This window comes from Panthera pardus, unplaced genomic scaffold, assembly GCF_024362965.1.
Source record: "Panthera pardus isolate Hobbes unplaced genomic scaffold, ASM2436296v1 HiC_scaffold_17, whole genome shotgun sequence".
Taxonomy (NCBI): domain Eukaryota; kingdom Metazoa; phylum Chordata; class Mammalia; order Carnivora; family Felidae; genus Panthera; species Panthera pardus.
Genome location: NW_026526732.1, coordinates 117,611,516 through 117,634,110, shown reverse-complemented (window position 1 = coordinate 117,634,110; position 22,595 = coordinate 117,611,516). Strand labels below are relative to the sequence as shown.

Here is a 22,595-nt window from a genome sequence, read left to right as displayed (position 1 = left end):
GAGCAAATATTTTCCCTACAAACACACACCTGAAACTTTGCTTTCTGATGTCAATTCCTTGTGTAACCTGGGGTTAGGCTTGTGTCCTACTTACATACCTTACACACGATTAGAGACTGGAACAGCTAAATTAGCAATTTAGAATCAAAATTCTGTGGGGTACCTGGCTGGCTCAGGTGGTTAAGTGTTCGACTCTTGGTTCTGGTTCAGGTCATGATCTCGTGGTTCATGAGTTCGAGCCCTGCTTTGGGTTCTGTGCTGGTGGCATGGAGGCTGCTTGGGATTCTCTCTCTCTCTCTCTCTCTCTCTCTCTCTCTCTCTCTCTCTCTCCCCCCCCCCCCCCGCCCCTTCCCCACTTGCACTCTCTCTCAAAATAAATAAACTTAAAAAAAAAAAAATTCAAAGTTCTGACTACTTGGGAGAACTACGAGGATCACCTTCCTCCAGAGCCCTACGCCATGTGGGATTCACCCTTCACAGATTTCTGTAAGTGATCGTCCAACCTTTGCTCTTATCCCCCCAAGAACAGAGAACTCAACACTTCATGAGGCACGCATTTTGAGGCACTCATTTTACTTCCAGACTTAAAACTAAATAAAACAAAACAAAAAACCTCTTCATATGAAGAGCCAAAGCCAACCTCCCTGGGTCTTCCCTCCAAAAAAAGAGGTTTCCAGGCTGTGTTCTAAGATTCTGGGGGCCGTGTCAAAGAGCCTACCTGAGCCTACCTACCTCCCCACTTGGCAACTCTGCTTTTATCTTCTACAAAAGGCGCTCCATTTAAGATTGCATTCTGAAGATGGATTTTACTGCTAAAATACTTGAATATAAGAACTTGAATACTTGAATACAAGAACCATCATTCTTGGTTCACACAGGTTTGGTCTAATTGCCATAGTAAAGAACAACCCTCAATGCAAGGTTATAGTGTAATCATGTTCTGATATCAATACTATTGGGGGTGGGAAGCAAATGGCACTAGTTAGAAATGCAGATTCCTAGGCCATTGCAAAGTTTCAAAATTCAGAATCTCTGCAGGTGATTACCTTCTCAGGTAACTCCTATGTCCTATGTCCATTAATGTCTCTAAACCATAACTGTTTTAATGTGTGTGTGTTTTTTTGTTTGTTTGTTTGTTTGTTTTTGAAGTAGGGTTCATGCCCAGTGCGGAGCCCAATGTAGAGCCCAACATGGGGCTTGAACTCGAGACCCTGAGATCAAGACCTGAGCTGCACCAAGAGTCAGACACTTAACTGACTGAACCACTTGGTGCCCCAGTTTTAACATTTTCATGTGTAGTTTTTAACCTCTTGGTACTCTCTTTTAAACTGTGCACTCCTCTGTGGGATAACCAGTGATACTGTGTGTCAAACTTCATGCATTTGGTCGGACTAAGAATGCCACCTAGACACAACAGACGAGTGATTAGAAAAGTGACTCAAGGATCCCAATCAGGTGGGTCCGAACAGATTACAAACCTCAGTCAAATACAAGAATACCTAAAGCACTGGTGGTTACTTACCATTCAAATCAAGGAAGAGAACCGGGATGTGGGTTTCCATTCCAGGTGGTGGGATCCTAAATTCAACAACAAAATTTAATCATAACAAAATACATGTTTTACATCTTGTTAGATAATCAAACACCACAGAGGCACGGAAGAGGAGGAGAACTGCTGTGGAGATACAGATTCTATGAATGAAATATTTTCACATTTCTTGACGTCCCTGTCAACACAAATCATGAGAATTATGTGACTTCCATAAAGAACTACCAGTGAAACAAAGATTCTTTGAAGCTTTTCTAGAAATAATTCTAGTAATGGGAAAGAAGGGAAGGGATGCTGTTAAGAATGGAGATGGGGAAGGCGCCTGGGTAGCTCAGCCAGTTAAGCGTCTGACTTTGGCTCAGGTCATGATTTCATGGTCCATGAGTTTGAGCCCCGTGTCGGGCTCTGTGCTGATGGCTCAGAGCCTAGAGTCTGCTTTGGATTTGCGTCTCCCTCAAGCGTGCACTCTCTCTCTCAAAAATAAACATTAAAAAAAAAAAGAAAGAAAGAGAGAAAGAAAAAAACAATGGAGATAGGGGGCAGGATCAGAACCCAGAGGAAATAAACAATAAAGACAACATTGAAAAAACTCACAGGAGGCGAGAATGAGAGACATATAAAAGGCCCAAAAGAGGGGCGCCTGGCTGATTCAGTTAAGCAGCTAACATTGGCTTAGGTCATGATCTTGCCGTTCATGAGTTCGAGTCCCGCATCGGGCTCTCTGCTGTCAGTGTAGAGCCTGCTTCGGATCCTCTGTCCCCCTCTCCCTCTCTCTCTGCCCCTCCCCTGCTCACTCTCTCTCTTTCTCTGTCCCTCTCAAAATAAATAAATACACTTAAAAAATTATATATAAAAAGGCTAAAAAGACAATGAAAGACAAAAAAGACCAAAGCAGTCAGCGTTTTATCAAAAACTGGCCCAGATGCATCCGAGTCACCTAGTGGGGAGGGCCTCTTAAAATGAAAAGTCCTGGGCCCATCTTTTCTCTTGAGAATCAGAATACTCAGGGTCAGGACCCACTGTACAGTCGAGATGATCTGAAGTTTGGAAACGGCTCAAATGAAGGTGAATGAGGTAAGGAGAAGGACTGTCTAGACAAGGCCTCAGGAAGCAGAACAAGACTGGGAATGAGGCGTCCATCTGTTAACACGTGGCCAGCAGACAGACCGTGTGTGTGCCCTATAGGATTCCAGTACAGCAGGGGGCTGTGTGGGGAGAAACATCAAGTTACAAATTTTGTGCCAGCAAATTTGGATTTTCTGGTCTCATAATACCATCGAATCCATTATACTTCTATCTGTCATTATGGACACAAATAACATCACTGATGTTTCTACGCCTACCCTAAAGACACGATCTGGGCGTGTATATTCTCTGTTCAAAAGCAATCCAATTTCTCCTAAATGCCTAGGACACATTCCTTTTTTTTTAATGTTTATTTTTTTTTATTTCTGAGAGAGAGTGAGAGTAGGGGAGGGGCAGAGAGCGACTCGGGGGCACAGAGGATCGGAAGTGGTCTCTGTACTGACAGCACAGAGCCTGATGCGGGGTTTGAACTCATGAACTGTGAGATCATGACCTGAGCCAAAGTCGGAAACTTAACCAGCTAGGCCACTCAGGAACCCCTAGGACATATTCTTGTAAAAAGAACGAGAATGAGAATAAGCAGCAGCAGGAGCTACCATTTAACAAATGGGCGCCATGGACAACGTATTTTTAATATATTAACTCTAATTCTTACAACAGTCCAAAAAAAAAAAAAAAAAAAAAAAAAAAAAGGTCCGTTAATAGATTAGAAATAAAGCCTCAGAGAAGTTAATGAAATTGAACACTTCAAAGAGCTGCAGCTGGAAACTAAATTCAGATCTACTGGACTGCAGAGCCTAGGATACCATGCTGTTTCTCATGAGCATTGGGATGGAGTGATCAATTGACTGATCACTGTTATTTAGTGCTTGAGAGCTGGTTACTGTGTGTTAGGGACCAAACAGAGCAGGCACTGAAGGCTAATAAGAAAATATATTTTCTCCCCTCTCCAAATAGACCCTGGAAACACCCTTCTTTCAAGTCCAACTGAGAGAATTTCTGGAGATCAGGAAACCGTGTCCAAAATGCTCATGTGGAGAAACTAAGCATGGGGTATTTGGTTGCGGGCCAGCTAATCCTCACTCCCCGGCTTCCCGGCAGAGGAAGTTGGCTGCAGTGGGGGAGGAGAGAAGGGAAGGCAGCACCAGAGATGGGTGGTCCCTCCCTGGGCAGCTCACGTCACTCAGCATTTACTGTGACAGCCCTGGAAAGGCACTGGCACACCTCTGGTGCCGGCCGGCCACCATCATGTCAGGCCTGCGTGGGGGGAACGGACAGCACTTACCAGTGAGCGGGCGCCCCGGGGACCCCGCTGCCCGGTGCAGGCACCAGCACGGCGTTTCTTTCCTCCGTCAGTCCCACCCACTGCTCCACAAGCCGGGCCTCCCGCTCCACGTCGTCCTCCGTCTTCTCTGCAGGACAAAATGAGGGGATGGGTGCCGAGAGGGGGGGAAAAGACAATTTCCAAATTTATTTTTATTTTAAAAGATGTTTGTTTACTTTTGAGAGACAGAGAGAGTGAGCATGTGTGGGAGCAGGGGAGGGGCAGAAAGGGAGAGAGAGAATCCCAAGCAGGCTCAGCACTGTCAGCCCAGAGCCCAATGCAGGGCTCGAACTCACAAACCGTGAGATCATGACCTGAGCCGAAGCTGGACGCTCAAGCCACCCAGGCACCCCGACAATTTCCAAATTTAAAATAAATAGGTTTTCATTCGGTAACATTCCCCAAGTGGCTTAAACATCCATGATGTTCCAAAAAAGGACATGAGGCTTCGAAGCTCCAGCCTGAGCACCTAGACAAGCTCTCAGGGGCCAGGACTCTCGCCTGATGGGCCATCAGGAAGGGACGCAGAAACAGCCTTGGGACAGGGATGAGAATACAGGTTGTTTTTCCTGGTTCTGTAGTTGGGGGAAGTTGTTCACAGAAGAGTCTGGGCTTCCTAATGAGTCAAAAAGGGGTAATACAAGTTATGTCTACTTCACACGCTTCTTGGAAGGAGCCAATGAAATGATGGGTGTGACACCGTCTCATAAAACTATACACTACTTTACAGATGACTGAAACCCCCAACATATGCACTCTCTACAACTAACTTCATTGTCCTTCACGCTTGTTAGGAAAGATTTTATTTAATATATTTTGAAGTCCTTGAATTCATAATTCAACTCTGCAGCTACAAAGGTGTAGTCAAAGTGAGCTGACATTAGCAGGCTGAGCTCGTACACAAACTGATGCCAAGAATGTTGAGCCAAGGGGCGCCTGGGCGGCTCAGTCAGTTAAGCATTCTACTTTGGCTCAGGTCATGATCTCACGGTTTGGGAGTGTGAGCCCCACGTCGGGCTCTGTGCTGACAGCTCGGAGCCTGGAGCCTTCTGCTTTGGTTTCTGTGTCTCCCTCTCCTTCTGTCCCTCCCCCACTCTCATTCTGTCTCTCTCTCTCTCTGTCTCTCTGTCTCTGTCTCTCTCTCTCTCAAAAATAGGGGCATCTGGGTGGCTCAGTTGTTTACACGTCAGACTTTGGCTCAGGTCATGATCTCACAGTTAGTGGGTTTGAGCCAAACATCAGGCTCTGTGCTGAGGGCTTAGAGCTTGGAGCCTGCTTCGGATTCTGTGTCTCCCTCTCTCTCTCTGCCCCTCCCCTGCTCATGCTCTGTCTCTCAAAAATAAATAAAAAACACGAAAAAAATTAAAAATGAATGAATGAATGAATGAATAAATAAATATTAAAAATAAAAAGAATGTTTAGCCAAGATTTTTTATTGAGGGGGAGCTTTTGCTAACCTCTACCTGAAATGGATAAACATTCATAATGTGTCCTTTGGTACAGAACCAACCACAATGAACGGATCATAAAGTCAGGATGAGAGACTAAGGGTTTTAAGAACATACTTCTATGCTAGAGTCCGAGTGGCTGTTGCCAGTATAAGCAAACAATCCCTGGAGCTGGTAGCATTGGGTGGACCAGCTTAAGCCAACCTGCACCAGCTGAGCACACGGCTGCCACCCAAGAGGAGCTGGGCGCTGACCTGCCAAGGGCTGTGGTTTCAGACGTGACCCTCTAGCTGCCATCAGTCCCGGGGTCTGAGCCCAGAACACCTCATAATGAGATATCGGTGCTGACCGCATTTGCATTCATCAAAACAAAATTTGAGTTTATTTTTCTCAATTATTATTTTATTTGGTAATCTCTATACCCAGTGAGGGGCTCAAACTCAAAACCCTGAGATCAAGAGTCACACAGTCCACCAACTGAGCCTGCCAGGCGACCCGAAACAAAATTTGAGTTTAAGATTTAGTGTCACAGTTCACTTAGAGTTTTGTGAATGCTTATGACTTTCAAATTCAATACCATACAAAATGATTCGCTAACATCTATAATTGTCACAAGGTAAAAAAACTACGATATCACTGTCCAGCTGAGAGGAGAAAACAACCTGTTGTCACTGTCTCGATGTGAAAAAGCCAGTCCCGGGAAAGAGTTTAATCTCACATACCTTTTTTATTGCTGACTTTTTTAATCTGTTCATCCAAGTATTCTCGTCGTTTGATGAGTGCGTCGGACCACCTTTCCCTCACAGAGTTTAAGTCTTCTTCCTGACATCAGGGAGGGAAAACATCTTCCTGTAGAGTGCACAGATGGCTATTTCTTTTTTTTAACAAAGATGTTTACATTGATCAGGAAAGTTTTCATTAGGAAAGGCCATTGAACATTGCTGTGTGATTAATATGCAAGAAAGCAAAGGGGTCTCAGAAACACAGCATGCTGATCGAGGAACCCGTTAACTCAGAAATCAGAGCCCCTGGATTTCCGAAAGGATAATTATACTTAAAAGCAAGAGAAGCTCAAGCTACGCCAGCTGTTGGGATGATTCTTCTATGGTGTGTGTGTGTGTATGTGTGTGTGTGTGTCTACGTGTGTGTTTAAATTGGAGCTACTTGTTTGAAAGATGTGTGATTCCAAGCAGAGACACCATGAACAGAGCCCAAACCATGTAACAGCAAATGGAAATGCAAAAAAACCAGACATCCTCATAGTTCATAGTTCAATGGCCTCATGACATATAGTTTCTGAAATGCAAAGAAGGGATGAGCAGAGAACCTTTCAAACTTGCTGCCAACATTTCACCTCTGACCACTACCATAAGGCTAACCAAAAGTCTCCCATGCAAACACCCAACATGCATCAGCCATGCTTTAAGGACTCCCAGAAGCAGCTGTTGGACTTCCCCGTGAACAACGTGGCAGGAAGCACACAGACAGCAGCAGCACGTTAGTTAACAGCGTCGCCGAGGTCCAAGGGGATACTGGTATTTCCTCGCAAAGTCTGTCTTTGTTTGTTTGTTTTCTTTCTTAGTAGAGTTCTGAGGGCAAGAAATCCACCAATTCGACTCAAAATGCTCTCTGACTTGCTTAATTCCAGTCTAACCCTTAAGACACGACAGTAAGAGCAGACACAGAGGACCTCTGAGGCTTTACCTACAATGTACCCACAGTTTACATACAGGAAGGCTCACCGGGAAACTACGGAGAATCACCACAAAGACTGGGGACCAAACCCAGAAAAGCTCATTCTTGACTTGCTGCCTGGCCTGTTACTATCATGCCATGTTCCACGACAGCAGACCAGCCACTGCTGACTGGGTACAAGTTCAGAGGTACAGTCCTCCCCCGCTAAACTTCCAGAAGAAAAAGCTGAGATTTCAATTCTCTAAGTTATGGATAATTAAGCTTGGTCCTAACGCAAGAGGAAAACTGGCAAAATAAAACTAAACTACGTGCAGAAAATGTTTTGCAATTTCCTATCTGGCAAGAGACTTTTAAACTAAAATGGCGTATTAGAACAATACTACTCTCTTGGAGGTGAGGAGAAAAGACAAGACTCTACTCAAAGATTATGAATGCATAATTGTACAAGTTGTAAAGTCATTAATTTAATACAGCAATGATGGGCTTGCGTAGAAAGTCTTTACAGGCTCATTCAAGATGGCATAGCGGCAATGCGGTATTCTGGTCATACATTTTGAACGGACAGAGAAATCTATAGAGAGAGTATTGTATCCCTGATTATGCTTAAAGCAAATCCAAAGCGAGTGAAACACTGCCATAGTCTTGCTCGATGGTCCTCCTTCCTCCTCCCTGCCCTCTGCTTGGCGGATGCCGGCAATTAGCAGTAGCTGTGCCCCATGCCACAGATCGACAGCAGCAGTAATACCTGATAACTATCCATATCATCACCATCCTCATCATCTCTCTGGTAGGAAAAAAATAAACACAAAGGACATGCATTTTGTTTCTCAAACAGCATACAAATAATTCTTTAAGCGTAGCACACGCATTACAATGGACAACACATAGAACACCAGCATAATAAAACATTTACATGAATTGCAAGAAAGGTTTAGTGGATTTAATTCACTCATCTACAATGACGAACTTGAGTTTGGTTTGGTTTGCTTTTAATAAAGAAAACAGTCATTTAAAAAACAAGAACTCTCTCATGGGAATAAGAACCAACATAATTGAGCCAGGCCTTACTCTACTGTTACGTGAATGGTGGATATACATCGCGGGGTGGGCTACTTGAGATCTGGACCAGGCTTAGAAAGACAAAATGGCAAAACTAGACTATTCCTTCACCTCATAGTTTAACCATGAGGCAGTCAGGGTCCTGAGGGATGAAATGATTTAACCCAAGGTTAAATCTGCCAAATAGTGGCAGAGTCAGGACTGGGAGCCAAGCTGCTAATTTCCCCACTCAGTGCCCTTTTCCCTGCACCACACCACATGCACTAAGGAAATCATGACAGGGGAAAGCCCACTGGGAGCCTAAAGGCCATTCACATACAAAGTTCTGCATTGTACTACTGCAACAAGAGCACAGTCCGCCATATTGAATATATGGATCCATTGTCATCCACTACTGGATATATTAGCATCACACCAATCAGAAAAATTGGAACTGTCCTAAAATTCAGAACTGTCCTAAACCCATGGCAATAGTTTACAGTAACTTCATAAACAATTTTGGCAAAAACATTGGGCAAAACAAAATCACCATGTTGAAAATTAATTAGGACTTAGTTGAGACAGTTTTCCTTAGACACAAGAATAAAGAAACTTCCATTTGTAGAGAATAGCCTACATGGAGGCAGATTCTACTGAAAGTGAATGCTGGGCCATGTAACAATCTTGTTTGGTTTTTCTATGGCTATTGGAGGGTTAATATTCGAACAGGCAGTGAAGTGGTCTAGTCTTAAAAAGACAAAGTGTTTTTGTTCAAGAGCTTTAAAAATATAATTACATTATTCTCATATCTAAGTATACTTCCAAATATGCTGATTTTAAAAAGTGCTTTAGGGGCACCTGGGTGGCTCAGTCACTTAAGCATCCCACTTCAGCTCAGGTCATGATCTCACGGTTTGTGAGCTCTTCATGAGTTCAAGCCTCACATGGGGCTCGCTGCTGTCAGCAAGAGTCTGCTTCTGGTCGTCTGTCCCCCTCTTTCTCTACCCCTCCTCTGCTTAACACTCTCTCTCTCAAAAATAAATGAACATTTGTAAGAAAATGCTTTAAAAATATAGTTAAACATATTCTCTGCAAAGACTGAAAAATCCACTCTTGTTTTAGTTTGGTACCCATCATTATCATTTGAATAACTAACTTATTAAATGCATGCCTAATACTGAAGTAATTTTTCTTTTTACTTTTTTTTTTTTTTAACATTTATTTATTTTTGAGACAGAGAGAGACAGAGCATGAACGGGGGAGGGTCAGAAAGAGAGGAAGACACAGAATCTGAAACAGGCTCCAGGCTCTGAGCTGTCAGCACAGAGCCTGATGTGGGGCTTGAACTCATAAACCGCGAGATCGTGACCTGAGCCGAAGTCGGATGCTTAACCAACTGAGCCACCCAGGAGCCCCATCTTTTTACTTTTTTTTAAAAGATTTTATTTTTTAAGTAATCTCTACACCCAATATGGGGCTCAAACCCACAACTCCGAGATTAAGAGTCATGTGCTCTACTGACTGAGCCAGCCAGATACCCCCGAAGTAATTTTTCTTGACTTACTTCTTCACATTAATGAATAAAGTACATGTAGCTTGAATTTATCATTTTTTAAAAAGTTTATTTATTTATTTTGAGAGAGAAAGTGTGGGGGGGGGGGAGGAGAGAGGGAAGGAGGGAGAGAGAATCCCAAGCAGGCTCCGCCCTGTCAGCTCAGGGCCTGATGTGGGACTTGAACTCACAAACTGTGAGATCATGACCTGAGGGGAAGTCAGATGCTCAACCGACTGAGCCACCCAGGAGCCCCACTAGAGATATATTAAAAGTGCAAATAATCAATGCTTACGAGGTTTCTCAAATAGGAACCTTCAGTCAACTGATGACCCCCTATTTTATAGGTCATGATTTAGGACACAGATTCAATGTTTTATCTAAGATCAGAGATTTATTAAGCCTTTACTACTAAGCCTTTACGACAGACGGGGATCCCAGGGAATTATTAGGCCTACTTCATATTTCTGGAGAAGACAAAAAAGGAACTGGAAGTTTGTGTTACTTCAACAAGGTGACCAAGAAGGCCAAGCTAGACTTAAGAATCCACATCCCCCCACTCCAGGCCAGTGACCTTTCTACCACACCCTGTAGCCACCCCCAAATTTGATGGCCTGAGGGAGGGACTGAGCTGGGACAAGAATCTACACCCAGTTTCCTACACCACACATGAGGAAAAGTCTGGGGGAGAAGGCTCCCCTCAAACAGCAGACTGTCCTTATGCCTTCTTCCATAGTCTCCCTGGCTCTGACAATCAGGGGCAATTTTGGCTTGGGAAAGGGAAGGCGATGTCTGACAAAGCTTTGCCTTCCTTAAGGCCTAGTCGTCCAAACCAATGTTCCTTTTCTATTTTATGTTTTTATAAAGAGTTTTTTTTTTTTAATTGTTTTTAATGTTTATTTATTTTTGAGACAGAGAGAGACAGAGCATGAACGGGGGAGGGTCAGAGAGAGAGGGAGACAAAGAATCCGAAGCAGGCTCCAGGCTCTGAGCTGTCAGCACAGAGCCCGACGCGGGGCTCGAACTCAGGGAACGTGAGATCATGACCTGAGCCAAAGTCGGACGCTTAACCGACTGAGCCACCCAGGCGCCCCTATAAAGAGGTTTTTTAATGTTTATTTATTTTTGAGAGAGGGAGAGACAGAGAGTGAGTGGGGGAGGGGCAGAGAGAGGGGGCCAGAGGATCTGAAGCAGGCTCTGAACTGTCAGTGCAGAATCCGACATGGGGCTCAAACTCACAAACAGTAAGATCATCACCTGAGCCGAAATCAAGAGTCAGACGCTTAACCGACTGAACCACCCAGGCCCCCGGCCAATGTTCCTTTGAGCTTTCAGAGAAGTCTCCGCCTGAATGCCAGCCAGGGAGCTGAAGGAAGCTGAGATGAAAGGTGGATCATTCTCCAGATGGGCGGCTTCTGCCCAGACCCCACAGAGAAACGTTTTCTTCTGTTACAACAGGGAGTGCTCCCAGTCACATGTGGCTCACAGGAAGCCAGAGTTGCACGGGTGGCTTCTTCCAGTTCCTAATTCATACCCGCCTGTAAACTGCAGACTGAGTGAAGCACAGGCCTTCTCTCAGGCCACTGGGGGCAATTTCCTGATCTGAAAGTTTGTTCTCAAGGAGTGATGAGAGCTGTGATTGGTAGTAAGGAGACCAATTCTTAGATGTTCACATCTTTTACTTTTTATAAATATTTATTTTTAAATTTATTTTTTAAATCTTTTTTTTATGTTTGTTTATTTTTGAGAGAGAGAGAGAGAGACAGAGTACAAGCCGGGGAGGAGCAGAGACAGAGGGAGACACAGAATCCAAAACAGGTTCCAGGCCCTGAGCTGTCAGCACAGGGCCTGATGTGGGGCTCAAACTCATGAACTGTGAGATCGTAACCTGAGCCAAAGTCAGAGGCTTAACTGACTGAGCCACCCAGGCGCCCCTTAAATTTATTTTTAGAAGTAATCTCTATACCCAAGGTGGGGCTCGAACTCATGATCCAAAGATCAAGAGTTGCATGCTCCCCCAACAAAGCCAGCCAGGGGCCCTCCTATCTTTTAATTTTTAAAAAAGAGAACAGAAGATTTAGTAAGGGGGGATTTAATGGACAAAAACGACTGTGAAGACAACTTTTAATTTAAATAAAGAAAAAAAAAGAAGGCTTTCAAAGAACTGTTTAATTATGCCTATGCATGGGGCGATTTTATAGTAACAAAAGTGGATCAGGCCAGGCAGCCATGCCAAATACCCGACATAACATAACTGGGGCCAGATATAAAATCCACCTAAAGTAAATGAGTAAGATAGCATTCATACGTGTGCTTATAAATAAAATTATTATTAATCAACACAAAACCAATATAGTATTTTAAGTCTAGTAAAAAGGATGCAAATGTGAGGGGAAGGGTGCAGACATAAGGTCAAGGCAAGGAGTTCTGTCACATTCCTCAAAGGTCTCCATCACCGACTGCCTTAGTTCTTCATGAACCAATCTTCGTTAAATACCGCTTCAGCTCGGCTTGTCTTACCTGGTAACTGTCCAGCCCTCTCTGCAGCTTGGTGGACCGGGCAGTGACACAGCCAATGGACACAGACAAGATGGCTTCCACCATGAGTGGTAGTGTCCCTGAATGCTGCACCGGTTTCACGGTGACTTGTACCCTCCGGGAATGACCCTGCAGAGGTCGGGGGTGGGATGGGAGGGGCGCGATGCAGCAGTGGGCACCAGGGATGGGAACGGTGAGGGATGGAGGGAAGAGGAACGGGGAACACAGAGGCAGATAATTAGAAAACTCCCAGAAACGGTGTGTTACGAGTGGGACGAAAAAGGACACATGAAACAGACAAAAACAAGCCGGGTACCTGTCTGAGTTGAAAGATGCCCCCTGTGTTGACATCTTTGGCCTGGTGGAGTTCCACTGCAGCGTATTCCCCTAGCTCGTTCAATTCCAATATGGAAATCCACATTTCTACTCTTCGAGTTACCTCATTCCACCTGCAAAATCACATTCCCATGAACAACGGTGTCACTGCCCAGGGACGTTATGAATAACAGGAAAAGAGTCACCATCCACTGAGCACTTTCTATAGGCTGGGCACTGTGCTATGTATGTCATATAGATTTTCTTTTTTTTCTTTTTAGTTTTATTTATTTATTTTGAGAAAGAGAGAGAGCATGAGCAGGGGAGGGGCATAGAGACAGAATCCCAAGCAGGCTCCTGACTCGGGGCTCGAACTCATGAACCGTGAGATCATGACTTGAGCTGAAATCAGGATTCGGATGCTTAACCAGCTGTGCCACCCAGGCGCCCCCAAGGCTGGTTTTATTTCCCCAGGTAGGAACACAGCTGTTTTAGTCCTGTTTCTCAAAAGGATTTGCCTTTCCCCACATTGAATGTCTTCAATGACTGCTAGTCCCTTTTATCGTTCCCATTTCACAAAGGAGGACACAGGCCTGGGGACCCCTGCTCTTAGCCTCCGTGTTAGTGCCAGCCTTGACCCTGCACCCAGCTCAGCCAAGTACAAACCTGTCATGCAACGTTCTTGTCTTCGCATGAAGAGAGTCGACTTCCCAGATGGAGCTGCCGTTCCCAGCACAGCGGTGGCCCCACACCTCAATGGCCAGGGCTCCATCTGACAGGAACTCCAGGAGCTCTTCTGTCACGGTCACCACGTAGTCCTGGGATAAACGGAAGCAAGGAAAGAGTGACAAGGATCACGCATAAAGCAATTGGGTGAAATTTCCATTTTGCCTTTTAGCCTCATAGAGATTCACTTTGGAGGTTGTTAGTCTGATCCCAACCTTAAAACCACCTGTGCGGTTTTCAAGAACCAGAACATTAGTTCTGGAAGGGGCAGGAAGAGGTGATTTAATGCAATTTCTTTCTTTAGGCAATGCGGACACTGAAGAAAGCAACCTGTCCCATGTCATAGAGCTTGTGAGATGCAGAAGTGAATCCTTGCTTCCTTACACCGGGTTCATTCTGGGTTCTGAAGGACCACTTGACCTCCTGCCGCCTTGGACTAATCAGCACATCATAAAAAAAGAACATTGCTTCTTGCGATGGCGTGGGAGACTAAGAACAGAATTAAATTTCGTATGATTATTTTCATGGGTCTGTGCTCTTGCTCTCAAACTCTCCTGCTCTGATTCCTCATCATAAAATGCAGACAGAGGAGCGTGAGGGAATGAATGCCGAGTGGGCTGAGAGGTAGATCACCCTGAATGCTGTGGCAGGCAAGGGACCAAGCCATGCTTCTTTCCAGCAACAACTCAGTGAAATCTCAGGTGAAGACAACCCTGTGGCCCTACTTTCTAGAAAGACCTGTGCTATACTGACTTAATGTTCTACTACTGACCTTCTTATCTAGTTTATTTGGAGACAGAACCAGAATTTTACAAGGAAAACAAACTAACGATCAATTAGTACAATCTACACATTTTATTTTTTTTTCAAACATAGGTTTCCTTTCTTTCTTTTTCTTTTTTTAAGAGACAGAGACAGAGAGAGAGAGAGAGAGAGAGAATACATGTGTGTGTGAGTGAGGGAGGGGCAGAAGGAGAGAGAGAGAGAGACAGCAAGAATTCCAAGCAGGATCCATGCTCAGTGTGGAACCCAACTTGCGGCTCAATCCCATGACCCTAGGATCATCACCTGGGCTGAAATAAAGAGTCAGACGCTCAACCAAATGAGCCACTTAGGCACCCCAACCTACACATTTTATTTATGAAAAAAACCCCAAGGTCACACAGTGAATCCAAGGTCCCTGAGACTAGTGTTTCTCAAACCAGTTGTTAACCAGAATGTACTTAAAATTCAGGTTTCATCCTCCTACATGAATAGCTTTGTGGATCCAAAGAAAGATGGGGAATATTTAAGAGTATTCAGACACAAATAACAAAAAAAATAATTAATATGGGTTTTCAGAAACAGACTTGGGTGAATACAGGTGGAAAAAAAAGTGGGCCATTTATTTTCAGAAAAAGAAAGACCTGACAGTCTTTACTTATGTGAAATTTGATAGGTATAGAACCAGAAAGAAAATGCACAATTTCCAAAGGAAGGGGTTTGGAGTATTTGTTAAGGATTGTGCAAGGAAAAACAAAATTACACAGAAGAGAGTGTGTCTGTCAAAAACAACCTGTTGGCAGTCTGATGTGAAAGCCAGGAGGGGTAGGTGATGCACAAGATGGGAATAGCCAACAGTCACCAAAAATTCACCTTGTCCATTTACATTTTCTTTAAAAACTCATATGCCACATTGGAAATGCTATGCTTAAAACACTATGCCATTAAAAAAAACAAAAACAAAAACAAAAGGCTATTCCATATTCAAAAGAATTAAAAATATCTACAGCAACTTGCATGTTGAGAAGTTCACATAAATTAAAATAATGAAGTGGGAGGCATCTGGGTGGCTCAGTTAGTTAAGCGTCTGACTCTTAATCTCAGCTCAGGTCTTGATCTCTGGGTTGTGAGTTTAAGCCCTGCACTGGGCTCCATGCTGGGTGTAAAGCCTACTTAAAAAATAAATAAAATAAAACAAAACAAAATTAAATTAAAAGGTGCAATTCTGCAACATGTATAATATGACCACAGTTTTTGTAAAAAACTTTTTAAAGAAGTTATGTGTGCATGATGGTAAGAGTGTATCTATGCCCGTTTTTGTGTGAACATGTGTTGACCACACACATATAAAAGTTGTAGGGCATAGGGTGTAAGATTTCAGGTAGAGGCCTTTCAGATTTTATTTTAAATACTTTTAAATTATTGGAATTTGTACCGAAATACATTTTGAGGTTAAAAAGTCCAAGACACATATTACATTTACTAAACATTCTTACGGGGAAACTTCTACGTATTGAACCGCACCCAGGTCCATTGCCTCCCGTGTAGCTCGTTTCCTCATGGTGCCCATACCTTACAGTGAGAGAACGTCACAGTGTACTGGGCATCCCTGGACTGGGGGGAAGGCACCTCGGGGTCCACCACTGGGGCAGCCACTGTGGATTCACACTGGTCCCAGAATGTGTATTGACAGAAGACAAAATTTGAGAGGCTTAAGGGCAGCCCGGTTGCCTCTTTAATTTTTACCTGAAGAGATATAAAAAAAAAAAAAGGCAATATAACTCCCATAAAGAAACATTAAACTGTGCACTGCTTCAAATGTAAGAGCTCTTCAAATTTAAGAGCTACATAAATCGGTTATCCATTCGGTATCTGAAAATATCTGGCATCCTTTCATCAAGGGTTCCGCCTACAACAAATCCGTACCAGAGTACCACAACTACCGTGTGTAAACTGGCAAAGGCACACACCTCCAACATTTTCCTAGTGACTGAGTTTTTGATGCAACCTTTATTGGAAAAGCAGGATTCACTGAACAATACATACCCCCCCGCATGCCAGATATACATGGACTTTTATTTTTTAATGTTCTTAAGTTTATTTATTTATTTTGAGGGAGTGGGGGAGGGGCAGGGAGGGAGAGAGAGAAACCCAAGCAGGCTCCGAGCTGTCAGCGTAGAGCCCAACGTGGGGCTCAATCCCACCAACCGTGAGATCATGACCTAAGCCGAAATCCAGAGTCGGATGCTTAACGGACCGAGCCACCCAGGTGCCCCCAATACACATGGACTTTTCAAATCTCATCAAGCGTCACCAGAAAGGGTGCTATACTTCTGGAGAAAGTACTGCCCATCGTTGTATTTACTGTTAGGAAGGTTAACGTTTACTCTGCTCTATGAAAAACAGAACTGTTTGGCATGAACAAGGTCATTCCTCTGCACCCGTCCATCTCATCGTCCCCTCACCCGGCAAGTCAGCTTCTTGACTCGGTGAACAGTCTCCCCGCTGATGTCCGTGACCTCGAGGCTTCCACCTTCGCTGGAGTTCTCAGAAGAGTCGTCCTCCACCACGCGCTCCGGGACGGCCCCTGTAATTCGCATGACTTCCACATGGAGGCGCCCTGCAACCTGCGGCAGGAACCAGAGCGCCTGCGGGTTAATAGGCATCCAGCGGGGAACCTGACCTTGGACAGAGAGCATGCAGCCACCTCCCGGGTGAGCAGGTGAGCGGCCCCCGCCAGTACTGCCACGGGAAACTCACCCCTTCCACAGCCGGTCCAGTCCATCTCTCACCCCCTGCAGTCACCCTGCCTGACTCTGAGCCAAATTTGCTTCTCTGCCACTTGCCTTCTGGAGTCAGCTTCACTCTTATCCTTTCCAGGCAGCCCAGGAACAGAGTAAAGACAGCTATCATATCCTACCTGGAGTCGTCTATTTTCCATGTTCGTATATTCGTTCATCTGATCTAGTCCCTGCCCAGTTGGAATACCGAAACAAGCAGTAGAGATACACGTGCGGGTTGTTATGAGACAACTTCACCCAGGAATCGACTGCATGCCCCGAACTGTGCTACTAAGCACTGCATTTATGGCAGTAAGCCAAAAGACGTGGTCACCAGGCTCACGGAGCGTCTGCTCTCTTCAATGGGTGGGTAACTCACATTGGAGCAGGGGGAGTGAGACCTATCCCAGGAGGAACCACAAAGGCTTACAATTTCTTCAACATCCTGGTGGTTCTCTGGAGAGGTGCTAGTTTAGTGGTGCCTCTCTTACATTTGTTGGCACAGAACTGAATTAAAGGACAAGAATTTGCTCCCTCAGAGTGCTACAACTAGCCCAAGTTATGTTTCATGACACAGGTCAAGGCTGCAAAGGCTGGAGTCATGAAGGGGACAGTGCTGCCATCGTCTTAAATCGTGAGGCTCCACTGTAAAAGTAGCACGGACCCAACCTCCACACGGCAACTGGCACTGGCACCAAGCACCTGAGAGAAATTAGCTGATGGCGTTGGACAAGTGAGACCAATATGGACGAATCCGTTAGAGGAGGGGGAAAGGGGAAATGGGAGAAATCAGTTCGAAGGTAAGGCGGGTTCTCAAGCTTTCTTTCAATATTTTTTGAGAATCAACACATTTTTATTTATTTTTCTAAGTTTATTTATTTACAACTTGCTCCCAAGCTGTATCTGGTGAAGACCACATAGGGGCCGAGAAGGAACTCGGATGTATCACAAAGGTAAGAGATTAAAAGAGAGATGAACATGGCAACAGAGCGGAAGCTGGTTTCCAAAAGATTTCTAATTTGATTAAAACAAAAATCAAAAAAACTTGTGAACCATAAATTTAAAAAATGGGTATGAATATCTTTTAAAACCATGATTTAATCTTGAGAGTTTCTATTGATATTAGTAGAGAAGAAAGAGTATGATCCTGACTATTCACCCTAGATCTGCCTCAAGAGCATCACTTAAATCAGATACACACACACACACACACACACCCCCCCTTCCACTTCGGTCAAGTTCCTCCCAGGCTGGCTTGTCCTTACCTCCCCCTGCTGGCTGATGATAGGAACTGCATACTGAAGTTTCACATCATAGAAGAGACACTCCAAGAACACATTAGCCACGCCAATTAGGTTGTGATTCTCTTGGGCTTCATAGAAAGGGTCACCTCGTTTCCCATAGAGACGCTTTGCCTGATGGGTAGGGTAGGCAGGTGGGGAGCCAGTAAGAAACAAAATATCAACTTGAATAATATTATTTAAAACTAGCACCTAAAAATGATTTAAGAAGAAAGCATTCATCCAGAGAAATTAAAAAGAAGTAAAAATTACCATCATGTCACATAAATAAAAGTAGCATATGGGAGGGGCTCTTGCTCAATTACACCCTCGTCTTCCCTATCACACCCCACATATAGCCTTTTTCATTCCATTCCCTGTGCTTTGTCTCATTTCCTTCACCGAGTCGTCTTTTCCATTACTAGCATCCAAAAAATGGATTGTGCTTTCTAAAATTATTCTTCGTAATCTCCCCAGCCATTATCACAGCTAGGGGAGCCAGAACATATGCTAATGAATACAAAATCCAACCTGGCTCCATCCGTGTGGATTTGTCACAACACTGACAAAACAGCACGGACTTACTTTGTTCCATTTCATATCACCTGGAATGTAGCAAAAATGCAGCCAAATAAGAACATGTTATGTGTTCTCTTCATTTAGTTTCTGTCCGTGTGGGGATCACATGTTTTATGACTGATCCAACATCTAACTTAGAAGTTTTTTCAAGATCACTTCTACATTCCTTTTCTTCCCCCACCCTGCCCTGCCTTTTTTAAAAGTAGGCTCCATGCTGGGCATGGAGCCCAACACAGGGTTCAAACTCATGATCCTGAGATCAAGAGTTGGAGGCTTAACTGACTGAGCCATGCAGGTGTCCCAACATTACTTTTCTAATATCGATGTCCAAAGCTTGACTACAGAAATTCACCGCCATGCATGTGTGCGTTCTGATGGTGAAATCACTTACACTCTGTGCTTTCAACATGGCCCAATCTCCTTTCCATTTTGTCTCTTTTACCTCAGGAATTTTTTCCTTCCATTCTTGATAAAGGTCTCTCATATCAATTAATTTATTCTCCAGCTTCTCGATGGTCCAAACTTGGGTGCTCTTTCCTTTCCTCCGCACTTGGATAGCTGGCTCACTCACGATTGCTCCTCTCTGCAGAATGAAGGAAACAAAAACAACAAATCAAATGAAACCAAATGAAGTCTTGTTATGACTTCTTAGATTGTTACAGCAATATATACTATTAGAAAGCAGCAAGTGTGAAAAAAACATATACAGAAAGAAGATGAAATTCTACCACAGATGGAATATTCTTGCTTATTTTCCATTTTCTATAGGTATACCCGTGCATGTTTTTTTTTTTTATCATAATCAGAAACAAACAAAACTAAATTTCCTATCCCGATCCTCCCTCCACAGTTTTTATCTTATGATCACCTTCTTGTGCTATTAAATATTCTTCATAGACACAATTTTTAATGGAAAGATAGAAATCTATTTTATGGATGCACACTGGTTTGATCAATTATTCTATTGTTCGACATCATGACTATTTTAAATTTTTGCTATTATAAAGGCCATTATGATAAGCATCCTTGTATAAAAAGCACATGATCTTTATGAATTTTTTTAATGTTTATTTATTTTTGAGAGGGGGGAGGGGCAGAAAATATGAAGCGGGTTCTTTTCTGATAGCAGCAAGCCTAATGTGTGGCTCAAACTCATGAACTGTGAGATCATGACCTGAGCAGAAGTCAGATGCTTGACTGACTGAGCCACCCAGGCGCCCCTCTTTATGAATATTTCTATGACTATGGACTTAGCATAAATTTCTCAAAGAACTGCTTGGTCAAAGTACTAAAATGCAGAAAGAGTAATGAAATCCTGACTCGTTTCTAGCTTGCTTGCCATGGGAAACATAAATGGATGCAAAATTATTGTCTTTTGAAGTTCCTCCTTAAAGGAAATATTCTTCAAGTTGAAATGACAGGAAACCTCCCAACGGCTGCAAAGAGTCATTCTGTGCACAGAAAAAAGGTATTATACAAGCCTTCCTTTCTTCTTTTAAATTTTTTTTTAATGTTTATTTATTTTTGAGAGAGACAGAGACAGAATGCGAGTGGGTTAGGGGCAGAGACAGAGGGAGATACAGAATCCGAAGCAGGCTCCAGGCCCCGAGCTGTCAGCACAGAGCCCGACGCGGGGCTGGAACTCACGAGCTGTGAGATCATGACCTGAGCCGAAGTCAGACGCTCAACCGACTGAGCCACCCAGGCACCCCGACAAGCCTTCCTTTCTTGTAGAATCCTTTCTGAAATTGGCACCTATCCCCCCATTCCAGAAGGGGGCATTTACATGACAGAGAGAAGAGGAATTACTTATATATATTTCTAGTTTTAACACATCTAAGGGCATATTTACTCGAGGGGGGGAGTCTATAGAGGAAATTTTTTTTAAAATTTTTACTGTTGAAGTAGAGTTGACATACAATGTTATACTAGTAGATAGGAAGTCTTAAAAAGAATAAATATTCCGGCTCATATCAGCATCTCCTCACAGATTTTTTTAAAAAATTTTTTTAACATTTATTTATTTTTGAGACAGAGAGAGACAGAGCATGAACGGGGGAGGGTCAGAGAGAGAGGGAGACACAGAATCTGAAGCAGGCTCCAGGCTCTGAGCTGTCAGCACAGAGCCCGACGCAGGGCTCAAACTCACGGACCGCGAGATCATGACCTGAGCCGAAGTCGGATGTATAACCGACTGAGCCACCCAGGCGCCCCTCACAGATGTTCTTTAGGACGTCAGGTTTGTCTGCTGTCTTATAGTACATACTGTTGTACATTTTACTCTCTCTCTTTTTTTTTTGAAGCACTCTTACCTTTCTGTTGGCACTGAGGTTTGCGGCAGGGATCTGCAGAGTCACCTGGTAGTCAGTGAGCTTGCTCATTTCCTCAGCTAAGAAGTTTGCCTCCCTTACCAAGGTATTGGCTTTCACAAGCTGCTCGCGCAGTTTTGCCAAGCTTTGGCGGAAGAGCTCATCCCTGTGGGGTAGCAGAAAAGGAAATGAGAAACTCCGAAAAGAAAAGGAAACCAATTCTGCTTCTAAGTGAGTCGTATTCTTAGAAAGTGGTAGGCAACTCCTTCCAGGCAATATTTTTCAACCATTTTTTTTTTTTCCTGTTGGTAACCACTGATGAGGAGCAAATACGTAGAGGGACTTAACTAAAAACCATGTTTTAAATCCCCTAACATCTGAAAACTCCTAGATTTTAATATGCTGCTGCCAAAAGACCAATAAAGGAATCCTTTAGGGAAAAGAACTGATTACGACTTTTTGTGTGCTTCTGGGGCTGGTGGGGAGGGGAATGGGGCAGGGGACGGAAATCTGGAGTCCATAAGGAGAAAGTGTTTCACATGATTTCTTCAGTTGGTAAAAGGCAAGAAGTGGGACTTCTGTGCTAGCAGGAATTCTTTCCTCAAGTCCACACAATAGAAGACCTTCCTGAGAAGACCTTCTCCAACGTTCTGAGAAGACCTTCTCCAACGTTCTGACGCTGAATAGGACATTATTATGTGCCATTACGTGCTCTCTCAGTCCCCACATCTTTTGCCTCCGTAGATGTGTTGTATTTATAATCTCTCAGTTATTTGTGTAATTATTTGACTGATGTCTGTGTCCCCTATGGAGCTGCAGGCACCCCAGGGGGAGAACTGTGTGGTCAGGGGCACGGCCCATTGTGGGAAACCCCTGAAGTACCCACTGAATGAAAGGAAGAGTTCTGGTTCCACAGGTGGGTTCAAAGGTAATCCAGACTAGCAGAATGCTTATCTACCTTCTCTTTTCTACCATTTATACACCCCCTGCCCTTACTTCATAGGAAAATGGGGAGCTTGGAATACCCAGTCTCTACCCCTTTCTCATCACCTCAAAAGTGACACTGAGGCACCTGCAAAGATGTTAATCTGAAGTTACCCTAACACGTATGGCACACCGATCCTGTCTGTCTGGTTCTCCTAGGTGATACCATTTTTTTTCAGTTCCCTGGACTTGACTCTTTTTCAGCCAGCTCAGCCTTTTCTCTTTTCTACAACATCCAGAAAAAAAGCCTTCTGTGGATTTTTCCTTTTAAATATCCCCTAAATCTCTCTATTGCTTTCATAACCCCTGGTAGCCTCAAAGCCCCCAGGCTCTCTGACACCACCAGTCACACAAACCCCTGCCTGTCTCAGGCCAGCCCTCAGTTCAAAACCTCCTCTCCCCGCATGGGATAAATCTGCAGGCACCTGTGTGCCCTACCGGACAGCTTTGGACTTCGCTCTCCCTACTCTTATACAACTCACCTCTCGGAGCAAACAAAACAGCTCTCATGCAATCCGCAAAACACCTTCCTCTTCTCCACGGTTTCTCATTTGTTTGTGCCCGCGTGCCCATCCAAATGCTTCCCGCCTTCTGTCTGCCCGTCCAGTGTCCACCCTTCAAACTCGCCTG

At 44.0% G+C, this 22,595-nt stretch overlaps 1 protein-coding gene across 11 annotated transcripts in view; it reads right to left on the bottom strand.

Annotated features, from left to right (window-relative positions):
- Window positions 1-22,595, bottom strand: part of KIF13A (kinesin family member 13A) — a 215,679-nt gene that overhangs the window by 23,330 nt on the left and 169,754 nt on the right. For 8 of the 11 annotated variants that reach the window (XM_053904861.1, XM_053904863.1, XM_053904864.1 and 5 more), the window contains 12 exons: window positions 20,985-21,147; window positions 19,115-19,255; window positions 18,079-18,228; window positions 16,499-16,660; window positions 15,606-15,779; window positions 13,212-13,363; window positions 12,547-12,679; window positions 12,213-12,359; window positions 7,848-7,886; window positions 6,130-6,229; window positions 3,921-4,047; window positions 1,523-1,578 (listed from right to left, as the gene is read on the bottom strand). In XM_053904861.1, the coding sequence (XP_053760836.1) occupies window positions 1,523-1,578; window positions 3,921-4,047; window positions 6,130-6,229; window positions 7,848-7,886; window positions 12,213-12,359; window positions 12,547-12,679; window positions 13,212-13,363; window positions 15,606-15,779; window positions 16,499-16,660; window positions 18,079-18,228; window positions 19,115-19,255; window positions 20,985-21,147 (1,544 nt within the window). The remainder of the gene's footprint in view (window positions 1-1,522; window positions 1,579-3,920; window positions 4,048-6,129; window positions 6,230-7,847; window positions 7,887-12,212; window positions 12,360-12,546; window positions 12,680-13,211; window positions 13,364-15,605; window positions 15,780-16,498; window positions 16,661-18,078; window positions 18,229-19,114; window positions 19,256-20,984; window positions 21,148-22,595) is intronic. The other 3 variants (XM_053904862.1, XM_053904867.1, XM_053904871.1) reach the window with 1 other exon arrangement.